Raw genomic sequence first — 19304 nt, 5'->3', positions numbered from 1 at the left:
CCCTGCTGAGGATGGGACAAATCTGAAGGAAAGTGACCAGGAGTGGAGCGATGTGGATCCAATGACGGCCAAAATATCTCAGTTTTAGCCAGATTAAGAACTAGCCCGTAAGAAGGTCCTTCTTCTTGAATCATACCCAAAGCGGTCGCCACCTGTTCTGTATCTCCGATCATAGTCCCATCATCTAGATACCAAGCCTGTAGCAATAACTGACAACTGGACTGGATCCGCATAATCAGGGGATGCAACACCAGTGCAAATAGAAGGGGACTCAAAGGGTCGCCTTGCTGGACCTCAGTAGCAGACCATATGTAGCCATCCCCCAAATATAACCTCGCAGGTTGACAATATAAGTACTCGACCTAAGGGGCAATAGCTGGGCAACGGATACGAACCTCTCTCAACATAGTAGTCCGATCAACCATGTTAAAAGCATTCTGAAAATCTACAAGCAGCATCGAAAGAGAGGTACTGTCGTTGTTAGCATACACTATGCGGTTGACAACGTGCAAAATTGCCTCTGCTCCACCAGAAACACCAACCCCATGCTGAAAATCCTGTAAGTATCCTACCACATCTTTGGAAACTCTTTTTATTGCAATCTTGGAGACCAAACGACGCCAAACCATCCCCACAGCTATATGACGAATATTATTATTCAGCTTGAGAAATGGAGTAAGCGGAGCACTCGCAATGAATTCCACTAACGGCTGTGGACATCGTCCCTGTAACCAAAGATTCACCACAGCGGTCAATGCATCTAGCAAATCAGACGATATAGCTGCTGCAGCACCACTCATGGCATCCAACAAATGTTGAGCTCGAAGACCATCACGACCACAAGAAGAACCTTTCGGAAATGACCTAATACATGACAATAGGGCGTCTCTCTCTACCACTAAAGGGGGCTCAACAAAAGGAACAATTGGTCTTACAAGTGGTTGTCGCATCAGGTGCTTCTCCTCTAATGCACATATAGTCTCTGCAGTATTTGAGGCAACTCCTGATGATGACAACCCTTTTACCGCTGCAACAAAATGTTCATCAGCAACTTTCTGCAAGCATCGATGCACATTCTGAGAGGGGACAGATCTCTGGGGTGGCTGGGTTGAAGGAGGCTCTATTACAGACGTTAAGAGACGAAACATCCCATCAGGCTCATTCCATGTCGTCAAAAGCATGGAGAATTGGTTTCTACTAAAAGTTTTTTCTAGTACCAGAACAACATTCCTGACGATTTTGTGGTTGAAAAACTTGCAAAGTATAGCACGACAGAAGAAGAAGATGAACCCAAGGTATAACTGAACCAAGATCAGCCGTAATATCCCAGAGAGCAGATTTCAGTGCACCAGAAAAAGCCAAACAACAAGCACGTGGTATACTTTTCATAGTACGAAAAGGTATACAGAATGCACTATCAAATAACGTCTCATCAAGATGCTTAACAATACCAAGTGGATTAGGAGTATCACCGTTACCCTGTGTGTCGTAAGTGTAAGATCTGTAATGTTGGGCTTAGAGGGCGGTTGTAGCATGCTCACAATGACACGTGCGAATTCTCCACTCTCCATCAAAACAAATGGTTCTATGGTATCATTTGGGTAACGACATGATATACCAAGTGCATAGATGTAAAGACAAATGCCACAAATCCATTTGTCTAAAGACTTTAGAGAGTTTTCTAGTGACAAATACATTTCACGATCATCCTTAATTTCATCTCGTAATTTTTATATTCAACTTGGATAAAACTTTTTAAACAGTTGGATATCATAATACAACAACGACCATTTTCAATACAAGATTACCTTCTTTCAATGTGAAAAGTCCTAAGAGACAATTATTTGGATAACATACAGGACCCCTAGCACATGCTAATTCGTTAGCATGAAAAAAGCTAAAACAGTTCAGGAAACATTTTTTTAATATCAGCCCTAAAAATGGCTCAAAAACTTGCATCTTCAGTGGAGGGCCGCCTCAAGTAGTACCGCAAGCTATTAGCAAGAACCTGCGCAGTTGATCGTCAATTAATATAAACTGTGTGTAGATTCATATATAGTCTGGTGTAGAACACCTTAAATCATTTAAGTAATTTACCAGCTGAAGAGGCTTGCTGATAGCTTTACCACGGTAACTGACATGAAATTTTGCTTTCGCCAGTAAGCCCTACACACAAAAGCAAATTAATATCTGATGCACTGAATGTGGAAACTAGAATGACGTCCACTTGTTTACCTCTGTGTCAAACTCTCCCGACTCGACTGCGACACTTATGTCAGTAATGATCTTGACGAGATCTACCAGCAATCCAGGACGATCAGCACTCTCCACATAAAGCAAGCTGCAAGTATCAATAAACCGAAAGATATATGTCAACCTCCTTGTTCAACTTCATTTTCTTATTCATGTCTCAAACACACGACAACCTATTCTAGTTCAGCCACCAAGAGAACATGCATACCTACGATCGGGTCCATCATCGTATATGTTTATATGAGTTGCAATATCCACATCAATCTGAGTATGAAATAGAATCAAAATAAACACGTGTATCTTTCAACGTGGGGGGAATAGATTCATCAACTACATCAAAAGAGAAAATAGACCACAAGCAATCTGACCATAATAGTAACCATCCACTTTGAACATTCTATTTATTTTTAATTGGTAATTTAAAGATGGATGTATAATTAACAATATCTCTGAAATATGATATTCTTTGTGGGTAACCTCTTAAATAGGTTAAATGTAAACGACTTGTATGTCAATAGCAAAAAAAGATCAGAATTCAGCACGCTCGATTATCTTCACTGTAACTGAATGTTCACTACGTCAAACCAGGTTTAATGTTATACAAACCATGCAAAAAACCTGTAAAGAGTGCGCTCTCAAAATCCACCCTTACTTGTACTTACAAAACTGGTATATTTGTACATAGAAACAAATAAATATAATTTATTGAAGAGACCTAGGAATTATACACTTGAATGATCTACCTGATATTTTGGTGGCTCCATTCCAAAAGCTATTCCCATCGCCAACTGGGCACTTGATTCCTAACCCATAGATCCCAGTCAATCAAGATACAGTCAAATGTTGGCAATTAGACAATAGAAAGAAGTCCTTTTCTATGGTGTTTAACCAGAGTAATGATGTTAAAGAAGGCTTAGAATTACCGGGTGATACTCAAGTAGGTTGTTGATTATAGTCAAGCGTATAGCCTCTAACAACTCTGGATCATCAACTTTTCGTCCAGTATCCCTGCATATCACCCCTAAAACTGTATCTGTCAACAATTACAACATAATTACTGGGAAGAACTCTAAACTTCCAGTAAGGTACACCTAACACTAAGAAGTGACAACCTTGTTTTGACAATTTTGCGGCAACACTATTTTATGTTTAGTTAGTGATATCTTCCCTTTGAGCTTTCACCACAAGAATATCGTACTTTTTGGTGTATAATTTTTATGAAAACAAGAGCACTATGAATGTTTGTTAGCCCACTTATGCAATCCTAGTCCCATAAAAAGGCGAATTTTGTTTTCTCAGTACCCCTAATTTCTTGCAGAAGATCAAAAATTTACCAATTTATGTAACATCTGCATATCTTATTGACTTGTCAAAATGCAAACAGGATATGAAACCACAAAGAGAAAAACCAAGGTGTAAAAGAGAAAAGGATTACACCGATAATAGTATCGTTATCTAGTCAAACGGCAACATCAGACTTACGCTTTAGTGATTGCAAATTTGTTATGCTTCCCAGAGGAGTCCAAGAAGACATTTGCCTTCACAACATTGAGCCCAAGGTTTGTGAGTGCACGCATCTGTAGCCAGAAAAACATAATTAGCTAATAGAATGAAAAATAAATAAATAACTTAACTTATAATTTCTTGACTGTTCTAACTCACTGTTGTTGTCAGCTATTAACACATGCTAAACTCAAATGGCCCCAAGATGTCAATTCATATCTTTCTTAATTAGCTATCATCTTTGCTGCACCTAATTGTTCATTAAGAGGGCATATAGTGCTTAATAAACTTTAGTTTTTCATTGCCAAAAAGAAAAAAGAGGGCTTTGGCTATGGACAAAGACTAAAGGAAAATATGAGTTTCTCATATTCTAACGGAATAGGAAAGGAAATTATCTACAATATGATACTCTGTCCAATATAAAACAAAAATATAATAGCAATAGTGATGGCATCAAATCCTCCTTTAACTTGAATTTTAAGAGGATGGACAAATTCATAAAATGTTCAAAAAACTATTCCGTGCCAACTGTCACTCTTTGTACCATTGATCCCCGATAATGTACCAACATTTTGGCTATTGGTGCAGTTTCAATTAGCACGTGACAAGCAGTCCTTACTCAACCAGATGGAAATTGGCAAGCTCACACCCGACCAGAAGATAACAACAATTAGCACTTACAATGATTAAATAGAAAATAGCAAGTTTTATACCGTGTCGAGGAGAGCTCCAAGGCGATCACCAAAAGTAATCTCAACAATAGTCGCGTCTGGATCTGAGTCCTGATCAATTATAACTTTTGGAGTAGGAACTTTATCAGTCTCACTAGAACTTCCGTCCTGATACCAAATGAAGTAAAATGGTAGGTACTCAGAAACGATCAATCAGTTAAGAATTAATCGTTGTACAGTACCTCAATTGCAGTTGTTGATGAAGCTCGTAGGATGCTTACAGCTCCTGAAGATAACCTGAAAAGCATAGACGGGTTATATTTCTAATGAAAACATAAGATTTAAAACTTTACTAGGAATAAGATATGCCATTGATGGATTAGATTTGTATTCCACTCCTTAAGTAACTACACCCTCTTAGTACTAAATGACCTCAGCATGTGCCCCCGCTAACAAATCTAACCCAAGGTTCTGTTACTGTTTGAATTGACGATTTAACGAACCAAAAGAATTATATCAGTACCGTCCCATGAAAGGGGAAAAGGAAAAGAAGGATATTAGTAAGAGATTTGCTATATAAGGAAGTAGCAATGACCTCCCCCATTAAAAAGACAATCTTTTTGTGGATTCCATTTCTCCAACACAAAATATTCTAATATTTACCATTTCAAGACATGGGAATCCAGAAAAAAAACTTGTCTTCCAATGGGGTAGCTCCATGCTACCTCCTTAGAGGAGTAGATCCTTAGCATATCTCAGGTATTAACTATTTGGGAAATAGTTAAGTCTCTTCCAATCAGGCCTACTTCATCACACTCATTTTAGTATGATCAAGAACTGTGACAAGGCAATGAATCAAAATGATTGCTTTCCAACACAGAAATTTTCTGATAAGTCGATGACGATCAATTGAAAAAAACTTTAAAATCTACTCCAGCTCATTAAAAAAACTATATACTTGAATTTTTCTCCCTCACTATGCAATTTTCCTTCTCTTCCAGATATCTGGAATCTAATTTTCATAATCAGAAAAAATAAATATAAATGGCAAATCAATGAACAGACACATCTGGATATGTAAACATTTCACCTCAAATACATGGCGCAAATTCACAGTGTCAATTATAAAAGCAGCAATGTTAAACAAACAAATATTCACCAGTGAAAATTTTCAAATACCAATTAAACAAACAAAAATTCACACAACTTATTATGATTCAGAATGCCATAATAAACAAAATAAAGCAAGCCCAATTTGTAATAAATTATTACCTTCTACTGCAAATTCTTCGACATTTTCCAACACCGTCATTTCCAAAACTCCTTGAACAAACCCCTCCATTAAAAACAAAAGTTTCAATCTTTTTCAAACCAGAATAAACCCCAATACTCCCAGCAGCTATAGAAACAGCCATTATACTTTTAAAACCCCAAGAACAAAAACTAAAAAAAAAAAAAAAAAAAGAGAGAAGCCCAACAACTAAAACAATTCAAGTCTAGTCACAAACTGGGTGCTGCTGTTGATAGTTTGTGCGTTGTTGTTTTTAACGTTAGTTGAGAATAACAGATAAAACAACCCACTTGGGGAAACTCCATTGGTTTGTGTTTTTAGACATATACTGAAAAATGGTTGTAGTTTGATGGTTACTGTTTTCGCCATGAGAGCTTTTTAGACACACACATACAAATATCACACAATCTTTATATCTTTTATGTTATCTCATTTTATTAATTCTCTGGATGATAACGACATGTTTGGTCATTGACGAAAGATAGAGTGTCACAGATCTCATCATCTCAAAAGCATCGTATACGTATACGTATACGATGTTGACTTTAACGTATGTCTGCCATTACTCTCTCACGTACATGCTTTTTCCTTGTCCTCATTTCTCAACTTTATTACAGGGAAATGGTACGGGAAATGTCGTATGAGATTTTGCAATATCTGCTGATATTTCAGGATTATATAATATAGTTTCTACAACAACAACTAAAATATTCACGTACTTTTCTAGCAAGAAATCATTTAACGAATATTTATTTTTAATCTTTGGTGATCTATGTAACACATACAAAAAAGTGCTATTGGAAATGGTCATTACATTTATTTATGGAAAAGGTATATTACAGAGAACATATACCAGATGATGCATATGCATACGGCTTATGGTTAAAGTGTACAACCCGTCAACCCGTGCATATATTTAACTTCATTTAGGACTTAATGCTCCCTTTACATGGAGGTGGTGGACACGGTGGTTTTGGAGTTGGTGGTGGTGGACAAGGTGGTTTTGGAGTTGGCGGTGGTGGACACGGTGGTTTTGGGACGATTGGAGTTGGTGGTGTAGGGATGACTGGAGGTGCTATTGGAGTTGGCGGTTTCGGAGTTGGAGGTTTTGGTTTTGGGGCTGGAGTTGGAGTTGGAGTTGGTGGTGTAGGGATGACTGGAGGTGCTATTGGAGTTGGTGGCGTAGGGATGACTGGAGGTACTACTGGAGTTGGAGGTTTTGGTTTTGGGGCTGGAGGTTTTGGACTTGGAAAACATTTGGCGGCACACTTCAAGTTATCCGCACGGCATTTTAAACCACAAACGGGGACGAATAGTCGACGGCAGATTGCTAGGCATTTGAATTCTTCTATTCCACAATTTATCAGGCATTGCTTCGGATCTGATTTGCCTTCAGCATGGATTATAGAGCATAAGAGCATCAAGAAAGTTAGCACATGGATGAGAATGGGTGAATGTGTAGCCATCTCTAAGTACTGCTGATTCTTTTTCTTGGTGGTGTCAGGTGTGTGATAATTGATAGGTATTAAAAGGGATTTGGAAAATAAGTTTTACAAACTGCGTCTCTAGACAATTGCTCTTACATTCCGGAAGCATGACTTTGCATTTTTCATGCATTAGAAATGACAGTAATTTTTACGGAAGACTTGATGTCTAACATGTATCTGGCCATGTGTTATTTCATTCATTTGATTAAGGCGACGCGGTTTTTTCAGCACCCGTTAGCCGGTTGGGACATGGTTTCACGAAAACACTCAAACCCGAGTGTCTAGCTGCCGAAATTGGGGCATTTTCCTAACTTTAATAACAGATAGTAATAATTGGAAGTTAACCCCTTAAATTTTCATATACAGTGGCTTTTTTTTTTGGGATAAAAATATTATATACAGTGGCTTGGTAGTTGGCCATTTGATCGACAAATGGTCCCTTTATTTCGTCGACTTTTCATTAATCAAAACAGACCCCATTTTCCCACCCATGACCCAACTACTAATTGTATGGACCTAATAAAACCGTACGCACAAATGCATCATCATCCAAGTGAATTCCAACTTGATTGTGGCTCACCATTGCTCTTATCTTTGTCCAGCAATTGATGTTTCCTACCCAAAGTTGAGTACCTATTAATTTATTTCTCTTAGGGATAATAAATTATGGTATGCGAAATAAATAAACATTATGAAATTGAAAAATTGTGTTAGTCGCGAGACAATAGAAACCGATGAGATGTCGCAGTTCAGTGACCACAGACGTAACACGGCACCAATCCGTATATACCAGTACAATGCTAGAATGGTGTATAGAATATTGCATATGGGAGTTGAGGAGAAGACAAATTATACTCCAAACAACAATAATCATGGGGGGTGTAAGACGACTTGAAGAGACACATTGGGTCCATTTCATAGTTCCACCATATCCGAATCGAACCAATTTTTTGGCAGATTGGATTCTATCTTCACATTTCTCATCCACATTTAACTTTTCAAAGCAACTCATACCTGCCAACCTTATCCTCCCAGTTTCTCGGGTTTTCTATTCAAGGAGATAATTAGCATACCATTGAAGTATTGAACGTTTGTGGATTGCATATATATATATCAATAATCAATATATAAAATGGACGTCTTCGCCTAGTGCCTACTACACTGGTACCTACTAGTATACTACACAGAAAGTTAAACAGATTGTTTCGACCTTCAGGCTCCAAGTTACATCTTATGCTAAGTTTCTTTCCTGGTGAAATAATCAATATTACAACATATATCACACAGATTGGGAATTTGGTGCAAGTAATATACCTAAACCAGTCGTAAAAGATTAGAGCTGGTCTTCAGTGCGCGAGCTGTATCGTGCGCAAGTAATATGGGCTGTTGGATTCAGTACTTCAGCCGTCCAATACACACGCACCCCTGGCATGAGTGGCCCAGAATTCACAGTGTATGGTACGCCTTGCGCAGGGTAGATTTAGCCAAAAGATTAAGCATGGAGAACTGAAATTCTTCAAGTTTTGAATTGACCCGACTGACCACATGAGAACTGGCAGCAATCATTGAATTTTTTTTGGTAGAGGAATGCTGGTAGGCAACCCAGTAATATACGCATGTCCACAAAAAATCACACTTGGTAATTTTGAAATTGTATTCGCTGTTTTGAGATCAAAGTTATATCTTGTTGGAGTTATCCCTCACATGAGGAAGAATGAGAGAATCCGATATTGTTTTTGTGAAGAGGTTTGAGCGAGCGCATGCTCAGAAATGGTCTTGCCCAAAGCTCTCTTGGAGAGAAAAAGAATTTAATTTTTTTCCGCCCTCTTACGAAACAAGTCTACTGGACTTTTCTGAGAAAAATTGAAGAGGATGCATGCGTGCTCGAATTGGTCTTGCCGAGAGCGCGCACGTGCTCATGCCTAAACTTGTTAGTTTCTATTTTTCTACAGTAACTGCGAAATTGCAGTTTACTATAAAAACAAAAGTAAGGTTTTGGAAAACCGAAATCTTGAATAGAAATTCAATTTTGAGAGCAATCAAAATTGAGATAAAACTCTTGCAAAGAGAAAAGCTTGTAAGGAGAGATGAATGATCTAGTAAGAGCATATCCAAACAATGCAGGTGGATTTATTTCCCCTCTTATCACTGCCACGTAGGCAGTATTTCCCAAAATTTTCACCGTTTTGGCGAAAAACAAGGTGAGGCTGCCCAATGCAAAGGTGAAAAATAATCCCGGACGGGATGTTGGATTCCGTATGGAGGCATTTTGATTGAGACGTAGTGTAACATCCTGTCCGGTATTTTGTCTTAAGTTAAAAAAAACCGAAAAAAAATCGAAAAAACACTCGAGACGGAATGAAACATTCCGTCCGAAAATAAAATCGAAAAAAAAAAACACATGAGACGGAATCCAACATCCCGTCCGAAGTTCACAAGTCAGCCACTATCTCGGTTGAAGGTTTCACCTTGTTTTCAACTTGGAAAAATAGTCACCAGTTAGTCACCTCTGCATTGGGCACTGGTTTTCCACACCAAAGAGGTGACTATTATTACAAACCCACCCCCTCTTTTCCACCTGCATTGGGAATGCTCTAAGGTGGAAAGACTTGAGAGAAGTGATTGTAATATTCTTTTCCATACTTATAAAAGGATTAGCTCTTGTAGAAGTAGGCATCATTGGCCGAACCACGGTACATCTTTGTGTTGTGGTATGTTTTACTTACTTTATATTTCTATTGCTTATTTGTGATAGTTATATCCATAGATTAGGATTGTGATTGTTGGTTGTAGTGAAATATTAGATTTTCAATTGGAGTAGTAGATTATCCAATTACAAGCTATCTTAGTGGGGATCGATTGGTATCGTTTTCCCCAACAAGTGGTATCAAAGCCAGATATGATTAAGCCCAACAAGGTTGTTATCCAAATCTTGCTCAGAAGGTGTTTGATAAAATTCCTGAGAGGAGGCTTGAGTTGAAATAGCTTGTAGAGATGGATCATTCTGTAAACACTCGCATGACTAGTCTAAATAAAGGTAACTACACTATTTGGAAAGTCAGGATGGAAGACTTGCTCTATTGCAAGGACTTGGCACAACCCATTGAGAATGGAGGAGTAAAACCATACGCAATTGTCATGGCTGAGTGGAAGACGCTTGATGAAAAAATGATTAGGTGCATTATACAACAGATTGACAACAATGTAATCGGCCTTGTATCCCAAAAGACCACTGCTTTCAGCCTATGGAAGACATTAGAAGACCTCTACGAGAAGACAAGAAAGGACGCACATAATAGCTCCTGTCACTCAGAGATCCTTGTTACAGAAAAACAAAAAATAGGCAAAAGCAGAAAACCATCTCATTCTAGAGGTGATGACAAAAGAAAATCTATGAGCGCGAGCTGACCTCCTAAGAAAGACTTGTCGTGTATTCATTTCGGTATCCATGGACATTTCAAATATGAATGCATAGATTTAAAGAGAGATGAGAAGACTAGTACCGCACATAAAGATAAGTTAGAGTTGAAAGAAAGCAACACCGGTAGAGACGCCACAGTCATAGCTTCAGAAGGTGAAGTAGGAATTGTGTTAGATGGTGACGAGTTATGCTTGAGCACTTCATGTCAGGGTACAGAGTGGGTGGTAGATACAGGTGCTTCTTACCACATCACACCCCACGAGAGTTTCTTCCCTACCTACAAATCGAGTGATTTTGGTGAGGTGAAGATGGGCAACAATGAAGTCTCAAAGATTATAGGCATTGGGGATGTTCATGTAGAAACCAATGTCGGCTACACCTTGACACTCAAGGATGTAAGACATGTCCCTGACATTTAGCTAAGCCTAATTTCCACTGGTAAGTTAAATGATGATGCCTTTCAAAACTCGTTTGGTAACGGGGTATGGAAACTGAGCAGAGGTTCCATTGTAGTAGCCAAAGGGAAGAAGACTTGCTCGCTTTACAAAACACAAGCTAGTTTGTGTAAAGCAGAGTTAAATGTGGCACAAGGAAAAGCTTCCTCCGAACTATCCTATGGCATAAGAAACTGTGTCATATGGGAGAAAAAGGCATGGAAGTTCTTGCCAAGCAAAAGGTCTTGCCAAACATCAAAGGTACGCATTTAAATAGATGTACTCACACTACAACAAAAGGGGTCTGTTGCAACGCACTCTTTCGCCACGCCTAAAATTTGTTGCAACAAGTCATCTTTTACAACACCGTGTGGCGTTGCTAAAGGTCATCCGTCTTAATAGAATTTTGATTTTGGGAAATACCTAGAAGCGGCGCCTTGGCGTTACAAAACCGCCCACTTAAATTTATGAAAAATAAGAAAAATAATTAAATTGAAAATGTTTATTGTTGGCAACGAGTGTGGTGCTTGCTATAGATTAAATATCTATTGCAACCCCTTGCCGTCACCGTAATTCTGGGATAGACTGTATGCCCTTGTTGCGGCGTTTTTTGGTGTTGCAAAAATGGGCTTTGGTTTGGGCTTAAAATAATCCTTTTTGTTTGCAAAATATTTTTCGCTCCAAATCTCCAGTTTTCGTGTTCCAGCTGGAAGTCATAACAAAATTAGGAATACTAAAAAAAAAAACCATGTTAAAACCCTAGATTGCCGTCTCTCTCCAACTAAATCTAAACTTCTTTCCTCTATCGATCTCTAAAACTCATCCTCTCCACATCTTCAAAGCTTATCTCTCCTCCACCCTCAACCTCAAGGTGAGAAGAATTGAAAAGTCATTGAAACTACAACAAAATCAAAAGATTTGTTTTTTTTTGTTCCCCCCCTAGTTGAAATCGTTTTTTTTTTTTGTCTTGATTGATTGTTTTAACTTTAAAATGGGGTTTTGGTGTTCTTTGCGGTGATTTGTGGAGCCGGTAGAACCGCTTTCGAATTGGGGTTTTCTACAAATGGTAAGATATATTGCTTTGCTTTTGATTTTGGGTATTTTGTTTTTTGTTTTTGATTTGTGATATAAAACAACAAATCTTTATATTTCAATTTGAAGGAATTTTTGGCGCGTGTATTCTATTTCAATATCAATCTTTCAATAGTTTGGCGTGTATTAATCTTTGCCGGGTAGTTTAGTTGGTTTTGTTGTTTCTCGGTCAGATTTTTGGCAAGCATCTTGTGTTTGATTTGCATGTTGCGTCTTGGTGTAATGTGTTATGGGTGTTAGTATAGTTAGATCATATTGGATTTATTGTATATTCCGGCTGGGATGTAAGTGTTGGGTTTGATAGCTACTATAATATTGTTTTGGGGTTGAGAAACTTTTTGTAATCGGTTACAACCCAAATTAATGCTAAATAGGATGATTTTAAACATCTTTGGATTGCAAGTTCTACCCTTTGTTTGCGTATTTCTATTAGGATAACCTCTTTTGGGAAAACCTTCTACTTTTTCTGTTTTGAGAGTCGGTTTAGTCTGGTGGGATAATCTCATGTTAGATAAATGGCATACATGGACTGCAGATCATCGTTGATATCAAGTTAGAATTCCTGGACGACCAATTTAATAAGTCAAGAACATCGGTCTCGAGTCCTGCTTCAAGTCAAGTATGACCTTGTAAGCGATCACCATTGTCAGACCTTATCATGGAGTCCTGGAGTCATCTCAAGTCATGTACTGTATGTAGATACTTCATGGACTTGTTTCACACAAACTGATCCTTCATATTTTTATCTAGCTTCGTCAAGTTCTTCCATGGTCCAACTCTAAGATTCACCATCCATCAGTGGAAGTTCCACCACATTTATTGATCTATATTTGGTTTAGTTTCTGGTGTTGGTTCAGAAGAATCTTGAAAAATCGTGCTTGAGAATTTGGTCTCGGGGCTTGAATAAGATTTTTAGATCTGCGAGTCTGCTTTCCAATACAATTGGATTCATCTTGTTTCGATATCTGCATAGTAAGCTACAACTGTTTTAGTACATAATGGTTAGTCTAGATTTTTCTGACGAAGTTCTGTGTTTGGTGGCGCTTAAATGCGTTTTTGTTGGGAAAACGTGGGGTGGGGTGGGGAGTATAACGAGTGTATAGATGACCTTACCTATACTAGTGCATCATAAATGGATGTTCAGGGAATTATATAAATCACAAGGTCGTTATGAATACTAAATTTTGTGAGATATAGTTTTGGACTATTGGTTCCGTCCCAAGGTGATGGATGGTCTTACGGACTTACCCGAGCACCATCTTGTAAACTTTGATTTTCTCTTTGGAATTCCCTAGTGTATAGATGACCTTACCTATACTAGTGCATCATAAATGGACGCGTTGGGAATTATGTAAATCGAGGAAGGTCATATGAATACTAAATTTTGTGAGATATGGTTTTGGACAATTGGTTCCGTCCCAAGGTGATGGTCTTCTGGACTTACCCGAGCACCATCTTGTAAACTTTGATTTTCTGCGCTGGAATTCCCTAGTGTTATCGCCTTCTACTCTGAACTTGCACTACCTCTATTATTAAAAACAGACATGCAAGTTGCAGTTGCTCAAATAAAAGTGATTTTCAAGAGCTGTAAATTTAAGCTTCTTGAAATCACTGTTTTGGAGTGAAAGTTACACGCGTCTGAGCTCAATATAATGGGGGCTCTGCAACGTAGTAGAGCAAACAACAAAGCACTTGAGAGTTTCAACTATCAACGATTATGATGCTTTGCCTAGAGAAGGTCATATAGAGACATAGAGCAAGGATGGTATTCCGTACTTGTAACATTATTTTTATGTAATTTAACCTTTACGTCTTTACTAGGGATATTCAACCAATAGATGTCAAACCACTTACATCACTGAGCAACCCGACCTCCTCTTGCAGGAGTTATAGATGTTCCTCCAGAATGCTAGCTTTTGCTCCCGTAAAGACCCTTTAACTCAACACCTTTGCCGAGCTTCCCAACGAGGACCCTCACACAGTTATACACTTCCTCACCAAATTCATAGCCTAAAACACCACAACTACTGTTAACAATACTTACTTCACTCTCTGCATTACAAACAGAGAGCTTGTCGTTCCGTTGCCATCAATAGAGTGGGATTCAATTGCGCGCATATGCTTGTAGGACCCACTGTCTCTCTTTCTCACTTTACAAATGCCATAAGCCTCTTCACATTCACTTTCCTCATAAGCTACTTGCTTTACAGAACAAAACATCTCCGACTCTCAATGCCTGTATTTTTGTGTCTTCGTCCTCAACAAAATTCAAAACAAACACTTCAAAACTTCCGAGCACATTTTCTTTGGGCTGCTTCCTTCTCCTGTTCTTTCCTCAGGCATATCCATCTGGCTTTCTTCCCGCTAATATCTTCCACTGCTCTGCATTCTAGCTAGAAATGCAAAACCGTCACATCATCGCATTTACTTTGTAAATATCACTAGAAACAGGACTACTTCTTATATATCACTACAAATGCTAACTCTGTATACCTTTATTTTCACTGCCTCCAAACGCTTCTCCACGGATGTTTCCACCACTCAAGCTCCCTTCACTGGGGTTCTAATTCTTTGCTCACCTTTGCTTTGGGGATTGCTTCTTTTTCCTTTTAGGATTACTGCAAGACTCCTTCTCTTTGCCGCGACTGTCTTCGGACCACTGTATCCTTTTCCAGGGCTGTTTCTCATTTCCAAACTTTCTACAACGCTTCCCAATTTCATCACGCCTAAGCTTTGCTACCAATTGCGTTCAAATTACACCCTTCCCTTCTTCTTTGGATTTCCAGTAACATTACATTCAGAGCTTCGTTTCTCTGTTTTCTTTTCATATAAACCGCTCGGCCTTTCCCTAATTCTCTTGGATCATCAAATCTTCACAGCTTCTTCATAAAGGCCTTGTCTAACATTCACCGCCTGTTCTTCCACCCGTACAACCTCCTCCTCCAAAACTGCTACTTCACCAAGCAGCTCCACTGTCTACAATAAAATCACACTGAATAGATTCTCATCCACAGAGGACATCACACTTCTTCCAAAACTTATCATAATTGGATCATTTTCATGGATAGATTATATAAGCAAATTCAACAACTACCGTCCGCCTTCCTTTGCTAGTCGTTTAATATTCCTTTGAAGTGACACCTAGCACAAGCGTTTGTCAATTAAACGGTCGAGAACTTAAAGTACGTCAGCTAATATATAGTCATAATGCTCCTCCACGAAGTCATCCTTAATCCAGAAGTTTCCTTGACCCTAGCAGATAGATATGGGGCAAAAAGTCCAAAGTATCTGCGAGTGGAGAAAAGCGCTTTCCACTAGGTCCTTAGGCACCCTTTAAAAAAGGAATTCTTTCTCGCTAAGCGAAGGACGGAATGTGAGCAGAGCGGGATGGTTTGAGTTTTTTAATCCTTTTTCTGTGTGAAATCGGGGCTTTAGCCGAACATCCATACGTCTGACACAAACTCCAATAAAACCAATAGCAGCTAGCAGCCGAAAGAGGAACAACCACTACCTGCTCTACCCAACCGAACTACTTGATTCCAGCTTACTAAGTGAGTTAGTCAATAAGAGGTCTTTAAATCCTTTCACTCTGCGTCAATCAAGTAAGTTGACTCCCTAACTAAATTCGGCTTGCCTGATTCGATATCTGATCGGTATGTATAGGGTTTGAATTCCGGATGGTAGAGGTAGAGAAGGCGGAGTAAGGAAAGTTCGATTCCAGAGCTCTCAATCAATCAAATAATAGAAGCTGGAATCTTAGCCCTATCTATTCTATTCCACAGCGTCACAGTTGATCTGTTGGACGAATTTAGTGAAGTGTGGAGCTCACTCATTTACCCATGGCTCTCATTACAGAAGTAAAGGATTTAGCCCAAAAAGCAATCTTGTTATAAGTCCTAAAAACTTCTCTTTCACAGTCTATAGTAATTATTACTGCATGACCAGAACATAGATTTGATACAGAGATTGTTTTCTTGGGTTTGAGTTGCTAAGAGAAAAAAAAAATGTCAAGTGGACTTGTTCGTGGTGGTGGTGGTAATAGCAGTTGTAGTAGTATAGTATGGTTTAGAAGAGATCTTAGAATTGAAGATAACCCTGCACTTGGTGCTGGTGTAAGAGCAGTCTTTGTGGTTCTTTTTTTTATTTGGGCATCCAAGAGGAAGGTTATTATTATCCAGGGAGAGTTTCTAGGTGGTGGTTGGTGATAATCATCCAATTAGGTAACTAGTGTTGTGGATCTGCTAGATTTTTCGATTTCAAAGGCACCCATAGTTTTTTTTTTTTTTTTTTTTTTAAGGTTACCCAAAAGGGGTCTTTAAATTTAAAAAGAAAAGAGGGAGACTAGACGGACAACGACAAATGAGGCAAAGAACAAGGAAAAACAAAGACGCGCTTCTCATTATCCAAACACACTACTTAAACAAATCCCCAAATTGGGTTTATGGTACGGTTTGGCTCGGAAAAACTCCTCCTTCGTTAAAAGGGCTCTCTTGAGCAATTATTGCAACAAATAGAGTACACAATTAGAATTATATTACCAAAGAAGAACCTTTACATATTATCAAGAACAACTTCCGTCAAAATCTGGGAAACATGATTACAACTCAAGTAATAAATAGGAGATCGTTCTTTGCTTTCAATCTTACGCTTTAGCACCATCCAAGGTATTTTTTGAGTAGCATTGCAACGGTCATTGGGCCCACACCTCCACAGGCTGAGTCACCCATCCAAAGAACTTTGCAAGCTTGTTCAAAGTCCACATCACCTACTGAGCCTATAGCCCGACTTTCTACTTGGGTCATCAACGGCATTTGTACCAACATCAATAACTGCTGCGCACGGGTTTGATCCAAATCACCTTTAATCATATTTGCCTGTCCCGCTGCAGCTATGATGATGTCTCGCTTCACGAATAATGCTTTCGAATCGATTATGCGTGAGTGAACTTCTGATATGATGGGCATCTGCTTTGAGAAGAAGCAACGCCACCGGTAGTCCAACTATATTACCTCGACCAACTACCACTGCCCTTTTGCTCTTTACACTTATGCCACTGTGTGATAGAAGTTCAAGGCAACCCTTTGGTGTACACGGTTGAAATAATGGATCTCTGCCTTTCATACCAAGTTTGCCAATGTTCAGAGGATGAAAACCATCTACATCCTTTTCAATGCTGATTTCATTTAAGGCGTTTTCTTCATTGATATGTGCTGGAAGAGGAAGTTGAACCAGTATTCCATGGATGTCAGGATGAGCGTTTAACTCCTGGACCTTTTGGATCAATTCAGCTTAGCCGGGTACTTTCTCGGCAGATTGATATCATAAGATTTAATTCCAACTTCACATGCCTTTCTTTCTTCATATTCACATAGCTTTGAGAATCTTTCCTACTTCCCACAATAATAACGGCTAGCCCGGGGACCTTTCCATGTTTAGTGGAGAGTTGTTGAACCGAAAGCTATTTCGAACGTATAGTATGAGCTATTGCTTTACCATCTATGATCGTGGGCTTTCTTACGCTCTTCTTCCGAAGACGCCATTATTAAATGAGATGGATAATGATGAAAGGCACCCATAGTTGATCAATAAGATGTAGACTTACGCTATTGATCACAAGCTAAAAAGCTTTGCAAGATGTTTTGCGCTTCTAGTCCACCAATAGTGCATCTAGGGCTGTTCAGTGGCTGATCATAACTATTAAGGTCTGCTATCTTTGCATTTTCAAAGATACACACTTTCAATTTTAAAATTTGTTTGAACAGATAGCTCCTTTTCATGTTATCGATCCAATTATTAAGGCTGAAATGGAGGAGAGTGCTTGCTCGAAGTGTGGGTGTTGGATAGAAAGGCTTCGCTTGTCTGTTCTTGACCCTCCTTCTAGCTCTGTTTCCGTTTCATCGATCAACCGTCTCTGCTGGTTTAGGATCAATCTGGATGTACTTCCGCTGTCAAAATGAGAGTTTCAGGCACCTTGTGGGGAATCATTCGATGTCGGAACCATGTTATCCACGAAGCCGGGTCCTTTTCCTCTGCTTTTTGTCGAATGAAGCCTTTTTTCTCTGTTTTCCTTTTATTAATATTTGAATTCTTCATAGTAAAATGATCGATGAGGTGTACACGCGGCGGGGAAGGCACCTACTACAACTCGGCCCGGAACCCCAATCTATTATCTCCGTTCAGACTTTATCCCGTCTAATCCCTTGGCAGCGCTTTGCTCCGGAACCGGCCTCTGTGGCATCGGCTTTTTGCCGCCTCTTACGCTTCGAACATAGCGGTTTCTACATCTGAACTGCGACGAGCAGCAGCGGCAGCCTCCCGGTGGTGGTCATGTTTCTCAACTTTGCACTTTCTAATGGTTTCCCAAAGCATATGGGACGCCTTGTCTAGTTCTCATTGAAAGGAATCACCGAATATTCCTTACGTCTCCCGCGACCGCAGTTTGACACACGGTCATACCCGATTGGCTCCAAATCTATAGTTGTAGAAAGAATATCAAGAGAACTATCATGCGGGAAAAGCAAGTGTATGATCGATCAATCAAGAGATAGTGGTTCGCCAAACAACTTTTTCCCTTCCGAAGAAAGATAGGGTCAATTTCGGCAGACTAATTCCTACACTTGATCGGTCTCATATGTTACCTTAAAAGAGTTGGTTCAACACATATGGCTTAAACGCGCTATTCTAGAGCCCAACCCTTCCTTCGAGCATTTTTGTTGATGGTTGAGCTTCCCCGATCCTAGCCTATCCATCTCGCCCTTGTTCCTTTTGCGGTAGTGCGTGTTTTTTGTGCTTAGGTTCTTTCCCCGAGCCTCCCTATTAAATAGTAGCAAAGGATAGAAAGAATAGCCGAAGGATAAAGGTTAGGACAAAGGATATTCATCTGTTAAACAAGAGAGCAAGGGATAGAAGGAATAGCCAAAGGCAGGACTTCTTGACTCCTAAATCATAGGCAGGGGGTTAAAAATCTCATTATAGGTTGGTCGATACCTTTACATCTGACTATGCCATCTGTTGGAACTGCTTTTTGTAGTTGAGCTTGTTTGCTTGATTTACTTGATGTTTAGCCTTACTTATTTTATTGTTTCATTGGTGATAACTTTATGACACGAGGTTTTTTAATGGTTTGGCATTTACATGTACAATTTAGATCAA

General features: G+C 39.2%; 1 protein-coding gene and 1 pseudogene across 1 annotated transcript; both read right to left on the bottom strand.

The window, feature by feature from the left end:
• Window positions 1-1704: 1704 nt before the first annotated feature.
• ACR11 (uridylyltransferase-like protein) lies at window positions 1705-6309 on the bottom strand. The gene is made up of 10 exons (XM_086601210.1): window positions 5700-6309; window positions 4670-4724; window positions 4470-4595; window positions 3736-3830; window positions 3177-3261; window positions 2997-3056; window positions 2462-2517; window positions 2236-2341; window positions 2098-2166; window positions 1705-2008 (listed from the first exon to the last, which is right to left on the bottom strand). Exons 1-10 carry the CDS (start codon window positions 5840-5842, stop codon window positions 1946-1948), a joined length of 858 nt encoding a protein of 285 aa, XP_086457336.1. The 5' UTR covers window positions 5843-6309; the 3' UTR covers window positions 1705-1945.
• Window positions 6310-16801: 10492 nt separating this feature from the next.
• Window positions 16802-18245, bottom strand: LOC147508848 (bifunctional protein FolD 2 pseudogene; annotated as a pseudogene).
• Between the last annotated feature and the right edge of the window lie 1059 nt (window positions 18246-19304).

The sequence above is a fragment of the Coptis chinensis genome, chromosome 3 (assembly GCF_015680905.1).
Source record: "Coptis chinensis isolate HL-2020 chromosome 3, ASM1568090v1, whole genome shotgun sequence".
In the NCBI taxonomy this organism is placed as follows: Eukaryota; Viridiplantae; Streptophyta; class Magnoliopsida; order Ranunculales; family Ranunculaceae; genus Coptis; species Coptis chinensis.
This window is presented reverse-complemented; position numbering and strand designations above follow the sequence as displayed.